Source organism: Aegilops tauschii, chromosome 2 (genome assembly GCF_002575655.3).
Source record: "Aegilops tauschii subsp. strangulata cultivar AL8/78 chromosome 2, Aet v6.0, whole genome shotgun sequence".
NCBI classification, from domain to species: domain Eukaryota; kingdom Viridiplantae; phylum Streptophyta; class Magnoliopsida; order Poales; family Poaceae; genus Aegilops; species Aegilops tauschii.
Window position 1 is genome coordinate 575,949,339 of NC_053036.3, and position 19,307 is coordinate 575,968,645.

Sequence of the window (19,307 nt, forward strand, 5' to 3'; positions counted from 1 at the left end):
AAAGCTGCCCATCTCGCCTCAAACTCATCATGTGTAGTAGCATAGTAAATAAGAGACCTGAACTCCTTAAGGGACTTGTGGTGGAGGTGTTTCTGCATGTTTTTTTCTATATGCCACGAACAAGTCGATGCCACACGTCAGTAAGGACCTTCCTGACGGCCCTTATCATGGCTGCGTCTCCGTCTGTAATTGCAGACCTCGGCTTCTTCTGACATTGAGCTCTCAAGAAGGTCTGCAACACCCAAACATATGTATCCTCCGTCTCATCTGACACAACAGCACAACCGAACACAATGGTGCAACGATGATTGTTTAGACCAACAAAAGGTATGAATGGCATTCCGTACCTATTCATCTTGTAAGTGTTGTTGAAGACGATTACATCACCAAAGTCAAGGTAATCCCGACGTGACTGAGAATCACACCAGAACATGTTCTTCAGCTTGCCTTCTGCTTCAACAGTGTGGTCAAAGAAAAAGTCTGGATCCCTTGCCTTTCTCGTCGTCATGATACCAATCGCAGTGTCCGCATCACTCTTTGCTAGCAACTTCATTTTCTCCCTATAACACATGTTATAAAGCTTCCTCCTCCCGAAACCAGCCCGTGCATACGATCCATACCTACTAACGAAGTTGTCATAAATCCAATGTTTTTTTAGCCCAGGACCTGCCATTGCTAAGATCTCGAGCTTCTGGTATTCCTTTATCTGATTATGAGATCGAAGATATATAACTTCATCCGGTCTAGCAAGAGTGTGACTATAATCATCGTTGAAACTGCTGATACTAAATGGAGCACTTTCTGTCAAGCTTCACAGTTAGATGGGCCTCGCAATAGCACCGAGTCTCCGCTCTCAGCCTGCGCTTCTTCCCTTCCATGGTACAAAACTTGGCCTGTCGTTTCCCAGCCCTTGATCACAGAAACCTCCTCAAGCGCCTACGTGCGTCGATACCCTTTGCATATTTCAAGTTGTCCTTCCTAATGCTGAAGCCACGCTTTTTCGCATAATCGTTATAGAAATCATATGCCTCCTCGTCTGTCCTGAACGTCGTGGACATCACCGTCCAATGCCTGTCCAGTGATTTTTGCTGGTATTCATCGTACCCAGTGTCAAAATTGCACTCATCACCATCGGCATCATCATCGTTTTCGCACGCGCCACCAACCTCTCCCTGGAGAAAAAATACAAACAACCTTATATGTCAGTAAGTAGTTGTATAAGGACTATCATATGTATTCACTTTCCACTACTTACTTTGCTCGAGGTGTCATTATAAGATGCATCGATATCGTTTTCGTCATTGGCATCATCGAAATTTTTTCACTCATAGTACCCTTCCACTTCCATCTGCGCAAATTGTAAATATGATATGTAAGATTTGATGCGTTTTTCATGTCACTTTAAAATAAACTACAATACATAAATCTAAACCTACATGGCTTCCGCTTTTAGCATATGAATCATCTACATCCATATCCTCATTGTCATCATCCCCTCCTATCTGTGCAAAGTCAAACATATTATTGTCATCGCGGATGCTTATATTTAATATGGTTGACAACATGCAGACCACTTACATTGCCACTGTAAGACTCATCCAAACTCATATAATTTTCGCCGTCATGTTCGTCTTCATCCAATGACAATGATCCGTCCTCGCTACCGCCATCATCACCGTCATATCCTATTTCAGCCTCAATCTATACATGTTCATATATAATCAAAGATCCATTCAAACATCACGTAACATCTTCGCAATTAAAATCCGTTTTTAAATCACTATGCCAGCGCCTCGCGTATCTCGTTGCCTTCGTCAGACATGAGAATAGTGTTGGGATTCGCCGGAGAATCGACGGCGAACAGCTACGAGCTGGCGGCGGCAGAGGCGTCTGCCTGACCGAGGCGGTTGTCGTCGCCTAGTCACACACAACGCGAGGGCGAACAGCACGCCGGGCTGACGACGGGCGGTTGTCGGCGTCCGGTAGCGCACAACGCGTAGGTTTTTTTTCCGTCGGCCAGGTACTGCCGGAGATGGCGGCGGCGGCGCCTGAGGCGACGTGAAGATAGGGTTCGCCCGATCGGTTTTTTTTAATCACTGGGGCGTACGCAGCGGGGCGGGCGTGCATGCGGGCGGGCATACACCGGGCGTGGGCGCGGACGTGCGGGCGTACGCGACAGCGCCGTACGGCTACGCGGGCGCACGTACGGCGGGCGAGTATTTTCGTACGGCGTGTGAAATGACCGCCCTACCTTTTATACGTTTTTTGGGGGTTGTACCGAAGCGCACCTCGATGGAGAAACAGACCTCTGGGCGCGCTAGAGATGATCAGGCAGAGTGCAGCCGCGGCTTCGACGACGCCGCATGAGATGAGAGCACCCGGCAGCTTCTACGCTTCCTGGCACGCGTCCGAGATCATGGCGCCGAGCTCGGTGACGCTGGCCATGGAATCCACCATTGTATTTGTACGTCGTTTGCACTGGGGTTTTAAGCTGGAAATGTTTTGGTGGATTTATAGGGGCTAGCACACACGACAAACGGACAAAGTGAGGAGTCCAAGAGAGGGATAATCAAATGTGGAATCCAAAGTGGAAGTATGCATTTCTTTAGTCATTTCCGAAACCGTAACCGTAATCGGACCCGGAGTACCGAACCCAAACAAATTGGTTTCCCGACGTGATTGACAGTTCTCTCAGTCGTCATCATCCTTCGTAAGCATAATCACTCCTTTGGCGTACGAAGAACAGAGAAACAACAACAACACCAACAAACTGCAGCTAAGTTCTTTAGATTTTTCTTTTGAGTTCACTATTTTTCGGTCGCTTGATTTCTCGGTCGATGCAAGTCTACCATTACTAGTAAGAGATTTGGCAACCAAATTATGTATAAATACCACACTATAGCATATAAGCTTTGAGTTATATATGCATGATGTAGATGTTTTGTTTCATTCCTATAGTTCACCTCATTCAAAATCAATTAGTTTTTATAAAAAAGCTAATCTATTTTAAGATTTATGGAATTGTGCGTTGTAAAGCATAACGTAAAAAACAAGGACCTGGCTACCTGGCGCACGAGCGCCCGTTCGGGCCAGCGAGCGCCCTCCCCAAAAGGAAAGTTTTACCGCACGCCGCGTCAGGACAGTCTAGAAAAAGAAAAACCTCCCGCGCCAGCTCCCACCTGCATTTATTAGGGGATCAAAAACTTTAAAAACTTGTAACTTTTGATTAGAATGTCAAAATTCAAATCCGTTTTCACCAATGGGTTTCTCGCGACGAGTTTTTCAAAACTAGATCTCATATGAGTAGGTTTCGAAGAACTTTTTTTTCCGAGCAACTTTGTGTGCTAAAGAGGCAACTTTTGTGTTATAGAAAAGCAACTCCTTTTTCCTAGTATGACTACCTATCAACGGAGGATCCTTTTAAGTCAGTTACCATGACTATTAATTGACTAGTTTCACCTCTAAATCGCCTAACATAAAGACAACTCCAACGTGGATCACCAAAACGCCCCAAATATCGGAATCGACCTCTCTAGACACTTTTAGCCATTCAATGAGTCCAACTACTATCAGGCATGTAAAAAAGGTCTGCTGCCCCATATGAATTCCTTGCAGTAAAAATTAGCATGCATCCCCTATGCAAAAGTAAAAAAACATGCAACAACTTTGCTATGATTTCAGACAACTCTTACAAAATTTGAAGCAACTAGTGTCATGCATTAAAAGAGGGGTTGCTGCCCCATAAGCTCCTTGCAGTAACATCATGCAACCCTTGTGCAAAAAAAAAGAACCACAAAAACAACTAGTAGAGACAACATATATAGGTATGTTCCACCCGCTCCCCTCTACGGTCGCACCAAGGGATCCCACCCGAGGAGGGGAAAATCTTGACCCCCCCTCTATGACCCAAACTTAATTACAGGTATATAAAACATTTAGGTATTTATCAAAAAATGGTCTTGATAAAATATTTCTGTTCGTGAGGATTGGGCAACTGGATACATGGTTTTAGGCAAACTATTTGTTGATTGTGGGCAACTGGATACTTTGTTTTAGGCAATTGTATGGTTGACTGTGGGCAACTGGATACTTTTTTAGGGCAACTTTGGGTGTGAAGGAGGCAACTATCGTGCGATAGAGAAGCAACTTCTTCCCTTTGGCCTAGTAGGACTTCCTATTAGGTTTGTTGGCGTAAAAACAAGAAAAATCAGACAAAACATAACGCCCCTTTAGTGCTACATACAAAACAACTCCACTACACTATGTGTACCTGTGAATTTTACTAACATTATCCCAACTTGCCTATCATGCATGGTTGCTCATTTGCCTATTGTTTGATAGTTAGTTGCCTACAATTGATGTGCAGTTACCTATAAATATTGTAAATTGCCTACCAATTGATGCCTAGTTTCCTACTATTGGTAATTAGTTGTCTATCATTGCTTCTCGGTTGCCTAACTTTGCAAAAATAGTTGCCTACAATATTGTGAAGTGATTTACCATTGTTTTTCTAAGTTGCATGCAAACACTCTAAAAGTTGCCAAAATTGAGCACCAAGTTGCCTATCGTAGTTAGCAATAGCAGATACAAGAGTATCAATGGTAGATGACTTCATAGTATTATAGGCAGTTTAGAATCAACAATATGCAACTTAGAAGTACCAGTGAGGAACCTAGGAGAATATGCAACTTAGAAGTACCTGTGAGGAAGTTAGGAGTGTTAGAGAAAATTAATTAGGAGAAAGTGTAGTGAAGTTGCCTATTTTTGCACTAAAGTTTTCTCTCGTAGAAAGAAAGTTGCTTATAAAGGTGATATGATGTTGTCTACCTCTGTTCAAGGTTATTCTCTATTACTAGTTAGTTGCTCACTGTTGGTACTTAATTACTTTAAATTGGAGTGGAGTTGCTTCTGTTTAGCACTAAAGTTGTCTCATCTAGCGTCCAAGTTGCTTTATGAAAGAAAGAAAAATCATCAAAACGTATTCATATGGGTATAGTTTTGAAGAGCTCGTCAGGACCTGGCTAGCCAACATCCGTGTGCTTAAGAGCGTTGGCGGGCAGACTCCCCTAGAAAAGGAAAACACACAGATCTCATACCACCCATCCCCACATAGTTCAAAATTTGAAATAATGATAGATGACTTAAATCCCACAAAAACTTTTCGATATTGTAGGCAACTTAGGTCCCTTGATGGACAACTTTCATAGTATTGTAAGAAATTGAGGATCACTCGTAGGCAACTTCGTAGTGAAAGGGCAACCTGGTTTCTGCGGTAGACAACTTATAAGCCATGTTAGAGTTTCCACTCTAAGGTAAGAAATTTTCACAGTATAATAGGCAACTAAACAATCCACAACTTATTTTCCAATGTATGCAACTTAGAAATCATGGTGACCCCCCTATTACACTGTTGCACACAACTAACTAGGTGGCTACTAGGCGAAGTTGGTCATACACACGGTGCAATTCATCTAGCAACAGAGTTGCTCATGTTTAACACTAATGTTGCTTCATCTAGCATCAAAGTTTCTTTCGAAAAAAAAATCATCAAAACATATTCATATGGGATCTAGTTTTGAAGAGCTCGTCGCGAGGAACCCTGCAGTGAAAACGGTTCTGCGTTCTGACACTCGGTTCAAAAGTTGTAGCTTCTTGAAAATTTGAAACAGAATAAATAGATGACGTTGGCACATGCATGCGCTTTACACTACCCAGTGGATAACGCGTTTATTACAGACAGCAAACTAATTTTGTCATCTAGCGCGTGCGCTCGCCGCGTCCATCCGGCGCAGCTGCAATGTGAAGTATTTAGGAAAAACAAATAATGGCAATTCATCTAGAAAATAATTGGGCAATTATGACACGAAAGATTCTAGAACAAAGGACAAGTGCTTGTGTTTTGACGTTTGTGCATTATGCTTAAATTCGACCATGGAGCCTTCTAGATTGTACATGTGGCAAAATCTGATAGAATGTAGATGATATCCAACGGCCAGTAGTGCTCGGATTTGCCATCTCTGATCCGAGCGATGGAAGCAAGCAGGCAGTGATGCATGCATGCAACCCGAGCAACGAGCATTCCGGCCGTGGAAGGTTGTGGGTGCGCGCACCATAGATATATAGACATGCTCGGTGGGCGACTTGACGTATGACGAGGGTGGCGCTCGCTCTCTCGCCGCCCACTTAGTACGCGCGCGCCGGCGACCTGCACCCGTGGCCACGATCTTGGGATCGCATTGCAGTGCCGGCAGAGGTGGATTGAGGAAAAGCTAAGATCATCCCGTCCGTCTCGGCGACGTGAGGAGCGCAACAGCCTCCTAAGCTCTATCTGCTATGGTGCGCTGTAGGACAGGACCACTCGCCGGCGACGCGACGCATGGTAAGGAAGGAGGAGAGAGTGAAGAGGAGGAGCAGCGTTGAGAGAAAAGACGAGATCTTTCTCTGTGCTCCGTATTGCAATTGCAATTGCAGGGAAAAGGAAAAAGAAGAAGATTCAAGCTCTATCGATCGACGCGCGCGCGAGGAATTGAGTTACCGGAGTCGACGATCCTGTCGCGGTGGCGGCAGCGACCAGAGAGGAAGGAGCCGGCCGGGATCGATTGAGGGGAAGGGGTAGTGGAGATGGCATTGTTGCCGGTGAGCGCTCAAGCCCCGAGTACCTTGCGGGGGCATGGGCGTCGACGATCGGGATAGATGCACAGCCGGAAGCGTCGAGCCTTGGGAAGCTTCGGGTGTAGCGCCTAGCATGTAGGCGTTGCACTAGTGGTAGTGATAGTGCAGCCACTAGTGCAACGCGTAGAGGCTAGGCGCCACACTGTATAGTGTAGTGCCTAGCTCTCAGGCGTTGCACACTGACTTAGCATTTTTCAGGCAGCCCGGGGTGCGAGGATGGCCAGGTATGTAGCTCATGTCAGTCAGGCGCTGTACAGTGTAGTGTGATGCCTAACTGTCGGGATCTACATAAAAAGATTAGTTGGGTGAAATTTTTTACGCCAACGGTTCATTTTGTGATATTGTTTCGTCCACAGGTCAAATTTGTCGTTTTTGCCGGAGTTCCCGCAGCTAAAGAGTAAAGAAACAAACAAGTTGGGAACCAACCAAAAGAGATCTGTTACGCACGAACGAGTAGAGAAGATTCAGGCTCTGCCGGGCGTCGTGGCGGAGTGGACGATGGCGGCGCGGTGAGCGGAGGAGAGGAAGGAGACGCGATGGATTGAGCGCCGCACGCGCGCGTGAATGGGGGAGAGAGAGGTGAGGTGCGCAATTAAAGGTGCACGCCGATTGATTCGCCAAAACGAGCTAGCGAGCGAGCGAGAGGGGCCCATAATTTCAGGCAGTTGACGGGAAAATCCAAGAAAGAAAGAGAGAGAGAGAGAGAGAGGGGGGTCCGGTGACGACGTCGCATGTGCGTTTGACGAGAAGCAGCATCCGTGCATGCATGTACGTGCACTCCATCTAGTGCGTGCGTGCGTTTTCTTCTTCTTCTTCTTCTTTTTTTTTTGCATCGAGTCGATACGATAGTGCGCGCGTGTGCACGCGGCACCGGCCGGCCGGAAGGCAGGATGAAAATTGGACCACGTATAGAAGCGCGCTCTGTGTTCGAGTTCCTGTTCGATCGGTATCCCAGCAGCTATCGGATTCCTTATTAGTTTGGGTGGTACAACCGACGCGACGTGTGTATCCATATAAAGACGGCAAGGCGTGCACGCAATGTCCAAATCTCACACATCCGAGGCCAACGACGACCCTGAGTTCGATCGTGAGGCGTCGCCCTTGATCCTCCACCTTTTTTTCACGCGAGTTCCCTTGATTCGACATGTCTAGCAGCTCGGCCTCGTCGGCTAACTACGATGAGTACCCAGTGAAGACATCGTCATCGAGATCCCTGGCGAGCACGGTCACCGTGGCGCACAACTTCGAGATCACCGGTTACTCGCTGCTCGACGGCTTTCGTCCCGGCGACTACATTTGCTCGAGAAGGTTCGGCGCCGGTGGTTATGACTGGTGTATCAGGTTCTACCCTGACGGACAAACAGAAGAGGATGCTTTCCTACACCTCGGCCTTCTTGTGTCTATATAGAGGAGAACCATGGCCAGGTACGAGAGCCAAGTACACTTTAAGTTTATTGGATAGAGACGGGAATGCAACCATACGAAGAAGCGCCTTAAGACATATCTTCGAGTTGTCGGGTTGTTATTATGGCTATACTAGATTCTTCTTCAAGAAGCATATCGTTGATGACTGCTTCACAATCAGGTGCGTCTTGACCGTCATCACGCATCACACGGAGGACCGGAGCACCGTCGTCATCCCCCGGTCGAATCTCCATGACCACCTGGTAGACATGCTGGAGGGCGGGGAAGGCACGGACGTGACATTCAGCGTGAGCGACCAGTTGTTCCACGCTCATGGATGCATGTTGGCTGCACGATCGCTAGTGTTCAAGGCGGAGCTCTTTAGCGGAATGGAGGAGAACGCTACTCGACACATCAAGGTCGACGACATCGAGCCCGCCATCTTCCAGGCACTCCTCCACTTCATCTACACGGATACCTTTCCACATGACAGTGGTGTAGACAAGAATGCGCCATTGCAACACTTGTTCGTTGCCGCGGATCGGTATGGGCTGGATAGGCTCGCGGCAATGCGTGAACAAAGGCTATGCGAGAGCATCGACGTGCACACAGTTGCCACCACACTTGCCTTAGCGGAGCAGCACCAATGCGTGGAACTCAAGCATGCATGCCTTGGATTCCTGTCCTCTCATGGTGTGCTCAGTGACATCCAGGAGACCGATGGATTCAAGCATCTCATATCCAGCTGCCCTTCCGTTGTAGGGGACATCATAAACAGCGTCGCCATCGCTGGTGGTAGGGCTGCCAAAAGAGCTCGAGTCGAAGCCACTCATAGCAGCTCGTCTTCTAGCTACACCGGAGATTGACTCCAAAATAAATTAGTAGAGCATGAGTCTGTTTAATTTGTAGCTCAATTGAAAATGGCCCGGGTTTGCACCAATGTTAGCTCGTTTGATTTTGGTTGACATAGCATAATTTACGTAGCGGAACATATAAGACCTATGCTTTGCAATGTACTGATGTTTTTTCTTTTGCGAATTGCAATATATTGATGCAACTATCATTTCCATAATTTTATTGTATCAAGCTTATATATGTCCAGACCACACACCCTATTCTGTTTACATAAATTATAACCTTTTAACTTGAGCATGAGTAGGTCAAGCCATTTTCGAAAGTGAACGTGCTATTTTTTATTGGCCCAAAATCCACTCAAAACCATTACGGTTAAATGCGAGCCAACTCTAAAGCCGACCTCTTATATTCGTGTCAAACAAAGCTTACTTGTTTGATATCACCATCTTAGCCATTCCTCTCTCCCAAGGCGACTTGGGAAAGCCTTCCTCCCCTCAATCTCCTCCGGCGAGCCCGTGGATTCACCTCCCCTCCATCTGCCGCTTTTGCGGCCGGTGACGGGGAGGAGAATCCTGGTGTCTCGACTCCCGGTAGTAGATAGGTAGAGTTTTAGTCCTTTCAGGAGCGGCGTTTCGATGGATGGTGGCGCTCCTTCTTCGAGTAAGTCTTCCTGACTCCAATCCTCGTCAAGTTCATCCTTTTAGATGGATTAGACAGAGCTCCGGCGTAGATTCTATCAGCTCCTTGGGGCGGCGAGGTTAGGGTTTCTCACCGTGCGTACGCAACAGCGACATTTGGTGTCAAGTTCTTCAGATCGATTCAAGGATTCAAAGGCGACGACTCCGGCTCCAGGGTGCTGGTCCTTAGGGGCACGTGCACGAAGACTTTTCGGCTGTGTGGCCGGCTCCGGTATGGGAGCGGCGACAGCGGCGCGTGGTGGCTCGTTTTGACTACGGCAATGGTCGTTCGGTGATCCGTGGACCTCGATGTAATTTTTATTATGTTTGAGGTGCTTTATACTACTGGTGAATCTTTATAATAGATCTGATCAAGAAAAAAACAGCTTAGCCGAGATCGCCCGGACTTACCGTTTTGCACCCTGAAGCCATAACTAGGTGTACACGTGACACCGGAAGCCCGAAGGCAGCACGTACGTACGTACTTAGCTCGCGGGACGATTCTCCTAATCCGACTTGGTATCCTACTAGTAGTATATTAATCGGTTCTCCTTGAGAAAATAGCTTACAACTATGGCCATGTTTCTTTCAAGCTTTCTATATATACGTATAAACAAGACCCGCTCACCCGTTGCCCTTGTCGTCCGCCGACTCTGCCATGGGAAACACCATCTCTTTCTGGGGGAGTGAATTGCAAAAAACATCGACACTTCAGGCTAGGTTTGCAGGTACCACACATATACGAAATTGTGCCAAAAACACTAATTTTTTTCATAATTTTTTGCAAAAAACACTAGTTGCTTGTTTGGACCATTTTAAGTGCGTTTATGACAAGGGGGCCTGCATCCGTCGACGTGGCAGCACTGTTCACACGGCAACGCTGTTAGATGGCGTTACACGCCGCTGGCGCACCGGTTCGAGCCGGGCCGCTTAGTCTTCGAGCCGTACCCCGCCCGGTCCGCTCCTCTAACTCTCTTTTCCTCCCCCGCACTCTCTCCTCTCAGTCATGGCGACGGCTGGCGGCGCAGGCGGCGACTGCGGCGGGTCTGCCGGCGTTGGAGACGATGGTCCACCTGTGGGAGATATATGCGGGAGCTCAAACCCTAGCTGGCCGTCGAATACGAGCAGCCCCAGCCAGAGCCCCCGGCACTGTCTCGAATATGCGGCGGCAAGATCTTGGGCCAGGGCAGTGAAGGAGAATCCGTCGGAGAGTCACCGGATTGCCTCGTCATTCGGCGGCGTCTAGTGAGTTTCCTCTTCCCTCTTCCCTCTTCCCTCTTCCTGTAGATCGATTCTAGGGTTAGGGTTAGGTTTTTTGGCACTGTTAATTGGTGCTCTCTTTATTGTGATTTAGCTGCGGTTGATTTGTAGTTAACAGAGTAGCTAGTTGATGATGTAGTCAGCAGAGTAGTTAGCAGGGTACTGTACTTGGAGAGATCAGTTTGCATTGGTTTGACAGTGAAGTTGACTGGTTTTCAGAACTTGACAGTGGTTTTCAGAAGGTGTTTGTTGTTTTCAGAGTGTACTGTACTGTATTGTAGCAATTATAATGTTGATTACTCTGTTTTAGTGCTCTGTTTTAGGAATTATGCATTTTTTTACAGTACATTGGTGCTCTGTTTTAGGAATTATGCATGTTTATAGTACATTGGTGCTCTGTTTTAGTGCTCTGTTAATTAAGCTATTTTAATTATTTGTGTGTAGTTTGAACGATGATGTTTGGGAAGTTAGAATGCACTTCCATGACAGAGACAACTTGAAGAGATCAGTTTGCATTTCAGACATAACATATTATAATTTGGTTGCCCTAATAGAGACAGAGGGATATGGGCTTAATGATTTCATGTATTTTGTGAGGGATCCTGGTGTGGGGATTACATGAATGGATGAAATTTGTGACGATGATAAGGTGGATGAAATGCTTGACCATATTGCTAACAATGATCAGCATGTAGTGAACTTGACAGTGGTTAGGGGCACTGATCCAAGACCTGCAGATTTGAACTCAGGCTATCTGGTTGAGGAGCAGGTTCCTTTGAGCCATATAGGAGAGAACCCTGTGTATGTAGTAAATCCTTCTGGTGTTCTCTTAAGATCACCACCAAAAAGTATAATACAGAGTCAGCCAGAGCCATTGCAGTTCTTCACTACACAGCAGAGCACAAACCATGATCTGGATACAAATGCTGCCATGGACCAATCCAATGCAGCAGATTAGGATGAACTGGAGACATTAATGGAGTTGAAGAGGAGAACAAAGATTGCCAAATTTAGGAAACATAAGATTGCAGCTGAGCATGTAAATAAGGTTAAGCAGAAGCTACCAATTCTTCTAACTGAAGATGATTCAGATCTGGATGCAGATGAGGACTATCTTCAGAGGCTTAATGAGATGAGGAAGCAAAGAGAGGATCCACTCATTCATTTTGATGGAGACACTGATGTGGATGAACTGTATGATGAAGATGAGGAAGGGCAAAATGTGGAGGTGGAGCAAGAGGAGCAGGTGCACCAAGAGGAGCAGGTGGAAAAAGATGAGCAGGTGGAGCAGCAAGAGGTGCCTACAAAGAAGAAGAAAGCTAGAAAAGGGCCAACAGAGAGGTCACATTCTAGCTTGGAACAGAGATTTGAGGATGTTTGGGCACCATCATCAGATGAGGAGCCAGATCTTGGTGTTTTGAAGCGGGAATATGATGATGGAGCTGTGGAAGTACAATTTGTTCTGCCCAATGGAAGGAAGAGCAGATCAGTGAGATCTTTGCCAAGGATCTGGTACAGTGAGGAGAGAGAGAACCTAGAGGAGCAGTTTTGCAGAAAACTTTATTTCCTCAATGTGTATCAGTTTAGGAGAGCAATTCAGACATTGCACATAACTCAGAATAGGAATTATGAGTTCCACAGAAACTACAATGACAGCATCATAGTTGTGTGCACAAATGCAAAATGCCCTTTCTTTATTGCAGCTTCTGTTGTTGCAAATGAGACTACTTTTTGCATAAGGAAGGCAAATTTTGTGCACACATGCCCAGCTGTAGGAGAGAACACCAAGGTCACTGCAAAATGGGTTGCACACCAGTGTGAGGCAATGATGAGAGTTGATATTGGCACACCAGTCACCACAATAATGCAGACACTGAAGAAGAAATATGGAATAGAGATGTCCACCCATATGGCCTACAGGGCTAGGAAGCAAGCATTGAAGGTTGTCCAAGGAGATCAGAGAGGACAATACACTAGAATAAGAGATTATTTGCAGGCTGTGTTGGATACAAACCCAGGCTCTAGATGTATTGTTACTACTAGGCATGTACCAGAGCACCCAAGCAAAAACCCTAGGTTTCATGGCCTCTTTTTCTGTCTAAGTGCTTGCAAAGAAGGGTTTTTGAATGGATGCAGACCATTCATAGGTACATTTCATTTACTAAGTTGTGAATTGTTTATGTGCTCACATTACATACACTATGTTCTCACAATTGTCAGCTTTGCAGGGGTAGATGGTTGTTTTATCAAGCTGTCAACAGGTCAACAGATCCTTGCTGCAACAGGAAGGGATGAGAACAATAATATCTACCCTATAGCATTTGGAGTTGTTGACAAAGAGGACAAAGACAGCTGGACCTGGTTCTTAACACAGCTTAAAGATGCACTTGGTGGAGAAAGTGGGAAGTTTGGTTATTATACCATCATCTCTGATAGGCAGAAGGTAAACTTCTCTTCTCATACAATATTGCACTAGCTTTCATGGTTTCATATGCACATTGGTATAGCTTCATTGTTTCATTGTTTATAGGACCAATGCTTAGCTTTATTTCCCATTGTTTCAAACAGGGGCTTTTAAATGCAATAAACCATGTTTTCCCCAATTGTCCACAAAGATTCTGCCTTAGACATATCTACCAGAATTTCCAAACTGCTGGTTTTAGAGGTGATGAATTAAAGAAACACATGGATGCAGCTAGCTACTCTTATACTGAGAATGAACACCTTGATGCAATGAATGCTTTGAAAAGAGAGTGTAAGGCTGCTTGGACATGGCTTCACAAAATCCCTGTTCATACTTGGGCCAGGCATGCTATGGATTTTAATTGCAAAACTGATCTGGTAGTGAACAACATCAGTGAGGTGTTTAATAAAATGATATTAGATGTCAGAGGCAAGCCAATAGTGACCATGATAGAAGGAATTAGGACAAAATTGATGGTCAAATTTAACAAGAATAGAACAAAGACAGAGACAGCAAATTGGGAGATTTGCCCTACCTATGCTGAAATGTTAGAGGAGACAAAGTACAACTCAAGGTGGTGCCAGAGTTTGATGGCTGGTCCTAACATCTACCAAGTGACTAGTGGAGAAAACACCTACTCAGTGAACTTGCTGGACAGAACATGTGGATGTAGGAAATGGGATATGACTTCTATGCCTTGCCATCATGCAGTTTCTGCAATAGTGAAAGCTAAGTTGCAGCCAGAGGACTTTGTTGCTGATTTCTTCAAAAAGGAAATGTATAAAAAAGCATTTGCACATATCATATTTCCTGTGCCTGGTCCAAACCTGTGGCCAAGGACAAGAACTCAGGACATAGAGCCTCCAGTATTCAAAGACATGGTTGGGAAGCAACAAACAAAGAGGAGGAAAAACCAATTTGAAAAGCCAGCACCAAGAGATACATCTAGGATGGCATCTATTACTTGCAGCAACTGCAAACTTGTAGGGCATAGATACAATGTTTGCTCCAAGCCCCTCAAGCCAGCTCTTGCTATGAGAATGAACCAGCATCAGGTTAGTTATAGTAGCACCTCAATTCTCTTTATTTTGTCTCCATTGTAACTCACAAGCCTTAACTGTTTTTGAAATGCAGCCAAACAGGTCACAGACTTCTACTTCAACAACAAATGCATCTACAGCTGCTGCACCACCAAGGAAGAGGCCATCTTCATCTACTACTGCACCTACAGCTGTTGCACCACCAAGGAAGAGGCCATCTCCATCAACTGCTGCTCCTACACCTGCTGCCACTACACCTGTTGCTCCTCCAAGGAGGTCTCCTAGGAAGAAAGCTACACCTGCTGCCACTACACCTGCTCCTCCTCCAAGGAGGTCTCCCCGGAAGAAAGCTACCAATGCTGGTACAGCCTCTACCTCTGCTACATGAAACAGGTCAACTTTTCAAGCTCCAAGACAGAGTGGAAGAAAAAGGACGTCTTCATACAAGTTGAAAGAGTACTTCTATGCTTCTAGGAACTAGATGCCTTTGTCTTTGTTGACATGTGATGTCTATGTGTTGGCTGTGAACTAGATTATGCCTTTGTTGGCTTTCAGAACCTATGATGCCTATGTTGGCTTTCAACTAGACTATGCCTTTGTTGGCTTTCAGAACCTATGATGCCTATGTTGGCTTTGAACCATTGTTGGTTGTGAGAACTTGGATGTTTATCTTAAATGTTGGTTGTGATGGATGTGAGAACCTGAAAATGTTGGCTGTGATGCTGGTGATTCTGGTGATGATGTTGGCTTAGATGGATGATGATGATGCTTACTATGATTCTAGGGTCACTCGGCGTCGAAAAACCCACCAAAGTGAGTCTAGGGTCACTCTGCGTCAAAAAACCCACCAAAGTGAGTCTAGGGTCACTCTGCGTCGAAAAACCCACCAAAGTGAGTCTAGGGTCACTCTGCGTCGAAAAACCCACCAAAGTGAGTCTAGAGTCACTCGGCGTCGAAAAACCCACCAAAGTGAGTCTAGGGTCACTCGGCGTCGAAAAACCCACCAAAGTTAGTCTAGGGTCTATCGGCGTCGAGAAACCCACCAAAGTGAGTCTAGGGTCTCTCGTCATCGACAAAACCCACCAAAGTGAGTCTAGGGTCTCTCGTCATCGACAAAACCAACCAAAGTGAGTCTAGGGTCTCTCGGCGTCGACAAAACCAACCAAAGTGAGTCTAGGGTCTCTCGTCATCGACAAAACCAACCAAGTGAGTCTAGGGTCACTCGGCGTCGAAAAACCCACCAAAGTGAGTCCAGGGTCTATCGGCGTCGAGAAACCCACCAAAGTGAGTCTAGGGTCTCTCGTCATCGACAAAACCAACCAAAGTGAGTCTAGGGTCTCTCGTCATCGACAAAACCGACCAAAGTGAGTCTAGGGTCTATCATCATCGACTAAACCAACCAAAGTGAGTCTAGGGTCTATCGGCATTGACAAAACCAACCAACCAACAGCATCAGATTCAGCATAACTGGAAGATTCATACATAATCATAACTAATAAGTACCATATTACACGATAGTGCTTAATGCTAAATAGGTACATTACATAACCATAATTCAGATATTACTAGATCATTCATCTAATAGTAGTCATTACATAACCATAATAATAGTACTCATCATCCCATAACCATGCTGGTGGTACTAATAAGCAGCATATTACATTATATTGCTCATTCATCTAAGATGGCTTTGATCCCATTCAGCTTCAGCTTGGTCTGCTCGACAACCTTCTCAAGCTCATCAATGTGGGCCTGCAACTTAATCTTCTCTTCAGCAAGCTTCAACTTCATGTTCCTAATGACATTGGCTTGAGCAACTGTCAGGTTCTTGAGCATGTCATACTTCTCCTGCAGCTTGCTCTCATCAGGTTTGTTCTGCATCTTACCTCTCTCCATCCGAGCCCTCTGCTCCTGGGCATCCAAAAGGCCGTTGACATCTTCAACCAACCTCTCATAACTTGCCTGCAGCTTGATCTTCTGTTGTGTCAGATTGTGAACATCAAATGAGCTTTCCAGATTGTCCTCAATCTTGCTCCTCCTGCACTCTTCATACTTATCCCACAACTTGGTCAATGCATTCTCCATTGTAGCTGGCCAAAATGGATCAACCCATTCAACTAGCCCACAGTTTCTTCCCTCCTGTAATTTTAGTGTTAAACAGGTATAAAGTAACACAATGCTACAAAGTAACAAATGGTGTAAAGTGCTCACTAATCCACATGCTATAAAGTAACAAACAGGTATAAAGTAAGAAGTCTCAATCAGTGCACTACTTTATAAAGTAAGAAGTCTCAATCAATGCTCAATCAGTGCTTACTTTAAACAATTACAGTGCCCACTAATCCACATGCTATAAAGTAAGAAGTCTCAATCAGTGCTCCCAACCCTATGCACATACTGACATATAAACAATGACCTCCCTAACCCACTACTATCACAGAAAATACATAACTAATTAGCAACCTACCTAACAGGCCAGATCTGCTGACAACACTCTGCACATGCTCACATATAAACAATGACCTCACTGAGCAACTAGCACACCAGATCTGCTAACTATAAAATCAGTACTAAACAGTGACCAGATTAGCATAAATTTGGCACATACCTTCACAGCACAAGCAAAGAACCTCCTGCCAGTATGGATGCCCTGGAAAGCAACACGCCTCTCTGCTGGTAGGGAGTGTTCATTGCACAAAAGATCAGGTTCAGTGCCCTCGAAATCGGAGTCATGGATGGTCTCAGGGATCTGGAGGTGCAAAGGAAAGGCAACAAAACTTCAGATCAAGCTCAACAGAAAAATCCCCAAATCGCAACCCTAACCCTAGCTTGAGCTCGAGCAACTCACCTTGATGATGCCCTCGTCTGAAGCTGAGTCGGCGTACTGGTGAGAGTTCTCGCTGCTGTCGTCATCAGACCAGGAAACCATGGTGACGCGGCGGCGACGGCGGTCGGAGATGTGGGAGGGGGCGGCGGCGGCAAACGAGCGGGAGCAGAGAGAGGGAGAAGGACGGGAGAGAGTGAGGGCTGGGGGTGGGGCCTGCACCCCTTCGGGGTGTTTGACCCGCCCGGCTCGAACCAGTGCGCCAGCGGCGTGTAACGCCGTCTAACGGCGTTGCCGTGTGAACAGTGCTGCCACGTCGACGGATGCGGGCCCCCCTTGTCATAAACGCACTTAAAACGGTCGAAACAAGCAACTAGTGTTTTTTGCAAAAAATTATGAAAAAATTTAATACTTTTTGGCACAATTTCGTATATGTGTGATACCTGCAAACCTAGCCTGAAGTGTCGATGTTTTTTGCAATTCACTCCTTTCTGGGGAGAGGGGTGGTCGACGTGCCTGACGGAGGCCGCCACCGGTGCACACAATTTCAAGGTGACAAACTACTCGCAGCTCGACGGCATGGGCACCCTCAACCATGTAAGCTCGAAGACGTTCAGCGTCGGCGGCTATAACTGGTGCATCGATTTCTACCCTGACACATACGTTGGCCACGCGTTCGCCCAACTGTCTCTCAAAGGAAGGGTGGAGCAACTGGGCATCAAGGTGAAGTTCACGCTTAGTTTTCTGGGGAACGATGGCAAGGCGTACAAAGGCACGGAGCCTGTGGCGGCAACACGAACTATTCTGTTCAAGGATGGTGCTGGGACTTTTCGTGGTTGGGAAGATCCGCTGATTATTGAGAAGTGCAAGTTGCAGGACGACGACTGCTTCACCATCAGGTGTGATCTGACCGTCTTGAAAAACAGGGTTGCATAAATGATGTACCCAGCAGCAGACCGAGTCGATTGGAGTGATGGTCTAGTTAGTTGCTTTTCAATTTGCTTGTTGAACATGGCTTTATGGACTATTATAATCTTATGCATTCAAGCTTTCTATGTTTCCCCGGATCGCCACTTTGTATCCCTATAGTTTAAGGCATCTCGACTCTCAAACCGTTCGCATCTGTTCGAACCACGTGGTCGAAACGTATTATGGCATCCAATGCGGTATCCCATCCGTTCGTGGATTAGTCCGGACGTCAACAACCTGTTGGTCCCAACCAAAACCCTCTCCCTCACTCGTGCCCTTTTCCGCGTGAAACGGTTGCCACGCATTCATGCTGCTCGAGAGCACCATCGTCGCATTCATGCCGGCTCAGAGCGGACACGACCTCTCATTGGAGCCGACATTGAAGCGTCACACCGGCCAAGAGCGCCGCCTGTGCCACGCCCCGTTGTATGCGCCTTCTCACAGCGAATCTTCTTTTAGCTACACCGGGATTGATTCCAAAATAAATTAGCAGAGCATGAGTCTATTTTGTAGCTCAGGTTGAAAATGAGCCGAGTTTGTGCCAATGTTAGCTCTCGCGTGATTTTGGTCGACATAGCATGCATTAGTACAACATATATGAACTATGCTTTGCAATATATTGATGTTTTTGTTGTTGATTGTGTGTCTTTTCTCTCTCCGCCGTACTCCATGTTCCTTGATATTTATCACATTATTAATATGCTTTGGTTGTCTTTTCTTAGAAAAGAAATACTAGTTTTGTAGAACACCAGGTAATGCATTAGGCAAAAGCAATTGGACCCTCTTGTATAGAGAAAATTTCTGGCCATGTTTTCTTTGGGAGACAAAATTGCTGGCCCATCTGGAATGCAGGGAGACTAAGGACACACAATCGATGGCCTGGTCCGTGGCAAGAATTTTCATGGGACGACCCTCTCGGCACGTTCGACCAAGGCGCCGGGCGATGGCTCCTGGTTCTGACGGCACTGACGTTGCCTTCCAATCCCAGCCGCTCCCGTACCTACGTGAACTCTGTCTTTACAGAATTACACCACAGAATATATCAGGAAACCATCTTTGAAGGATTATATTCCATCCTCTCCATGCGTACGTCAACTGAACTCTTAACAATTTTGGCATAGGTACCCTGTTCCTGCTGAATA

The 19,307-nt window shown here is 46.0% G+C and overlaps 3 protein-coding genes across 3 annotated transcripts; 2 read left to right on the top strand and 1 right to left on the bottom strand.

Annotated features, from left to right (window-relative positions):
• The first annotated feature begins 6,888 nt into the window (after positions 1–6,888).
• Positions 6,889–8,942, top strand: LOC141041291 (BTB/POZ and MATH domain-containing protein 3-like). Its single transcript, XM_073507424.1, has 4 exons — positions 6,889–6,896; positions 7,017–7,181; positions 7,828–8,013; positions 8,213–8,942. Exons 1-4 carry the CDS (start codon positions 6,889–6,891, stop codon positions 8,940–8,942), a joined length of 1,089 nt encoding a protein of 362 aa, XP_073363525.1.
• Positions 8,943–16,043: 7,101 nt separating this feature from the next.
• Positions 16,044–17,301, bottom strand: LOC109783570 (uncharacterized). Its single transcript, XM_020342167.1, has 3 exons — positions 17,221–17,301; positions 16,981–17,121; positions 16,044–16,511 (listed from the first exon to the last, which is right to left on the bottom strand). The coding sequence occupies exons 1-3, from the start codon at positions 17,299–17,301 to the stop codon at positions 16,044–16,046; spliced, it is 690 nt and encodes a 229-aa protein (XP_020197756.1).
• Positions 17,302–17,628: 327 nt separating this feature from the next.
• Positions 17,629–18,132, top strand: LOC141041292 (BTB/POZ and MATH domain-containing protein 2-like). Its single transcript, XM_073507425.1, has one exon. It carries the CDS (start codon positions 17,629–17,631, stop codon positions 18,130–18,132), a length of 504 nt encoding a protein of 167 aa, XP_073363526.1.
• The last annotated feature ends 1,175 nt before the right edge of the window (positions 18,133–19,307 follow it).

Coding starts and splice junctions, on each gene's coding strand:
- LOC141041291 (XM_073507424.1), top strand. Junction 7,182..7,827: donor GAGTGGACGATGGCGGCGCG/GTGAGCGGAGGA, acceptor CATGTCTAGCAG/CTCGGCCTCGTCGGCTAACT. Junction 8,014..8,212: donor GGTTATGACTGGTGTATCAG/GTTCTACCCTGA, acceptor TGGCTATACTAG/ATTCTTCTTCAAGAAGCATA.
- LOC109783570 (XM_020342167.1), bottom strand. CDS start 17,301: ATGGTTTCCTGGTCTGATGACGACAGCAGCGAGAACTCTCACCAGTAC. Junction 17,122..17,220: donor CAGACGAGGGCATCATCAAG/GTGAGTTGCTCG, acceptor TTGCACCTCCAG/ATCCCTGAGACCATCCATGA. Junction 16,512..16,980: donor TCTTTGCTTGTGCTGTGAAG/GTATGTGCCAAA, acceptor CTAAAATTACAG/GAGGGAAGAAACTGTGGGCT.
- LOC141041292 (XM_073507425.1), top strand. CDS start 17,629: ATGTGTGATACCTGCAAACCTAGCCTGAAGTGTCGATGTTTTTTGCAA.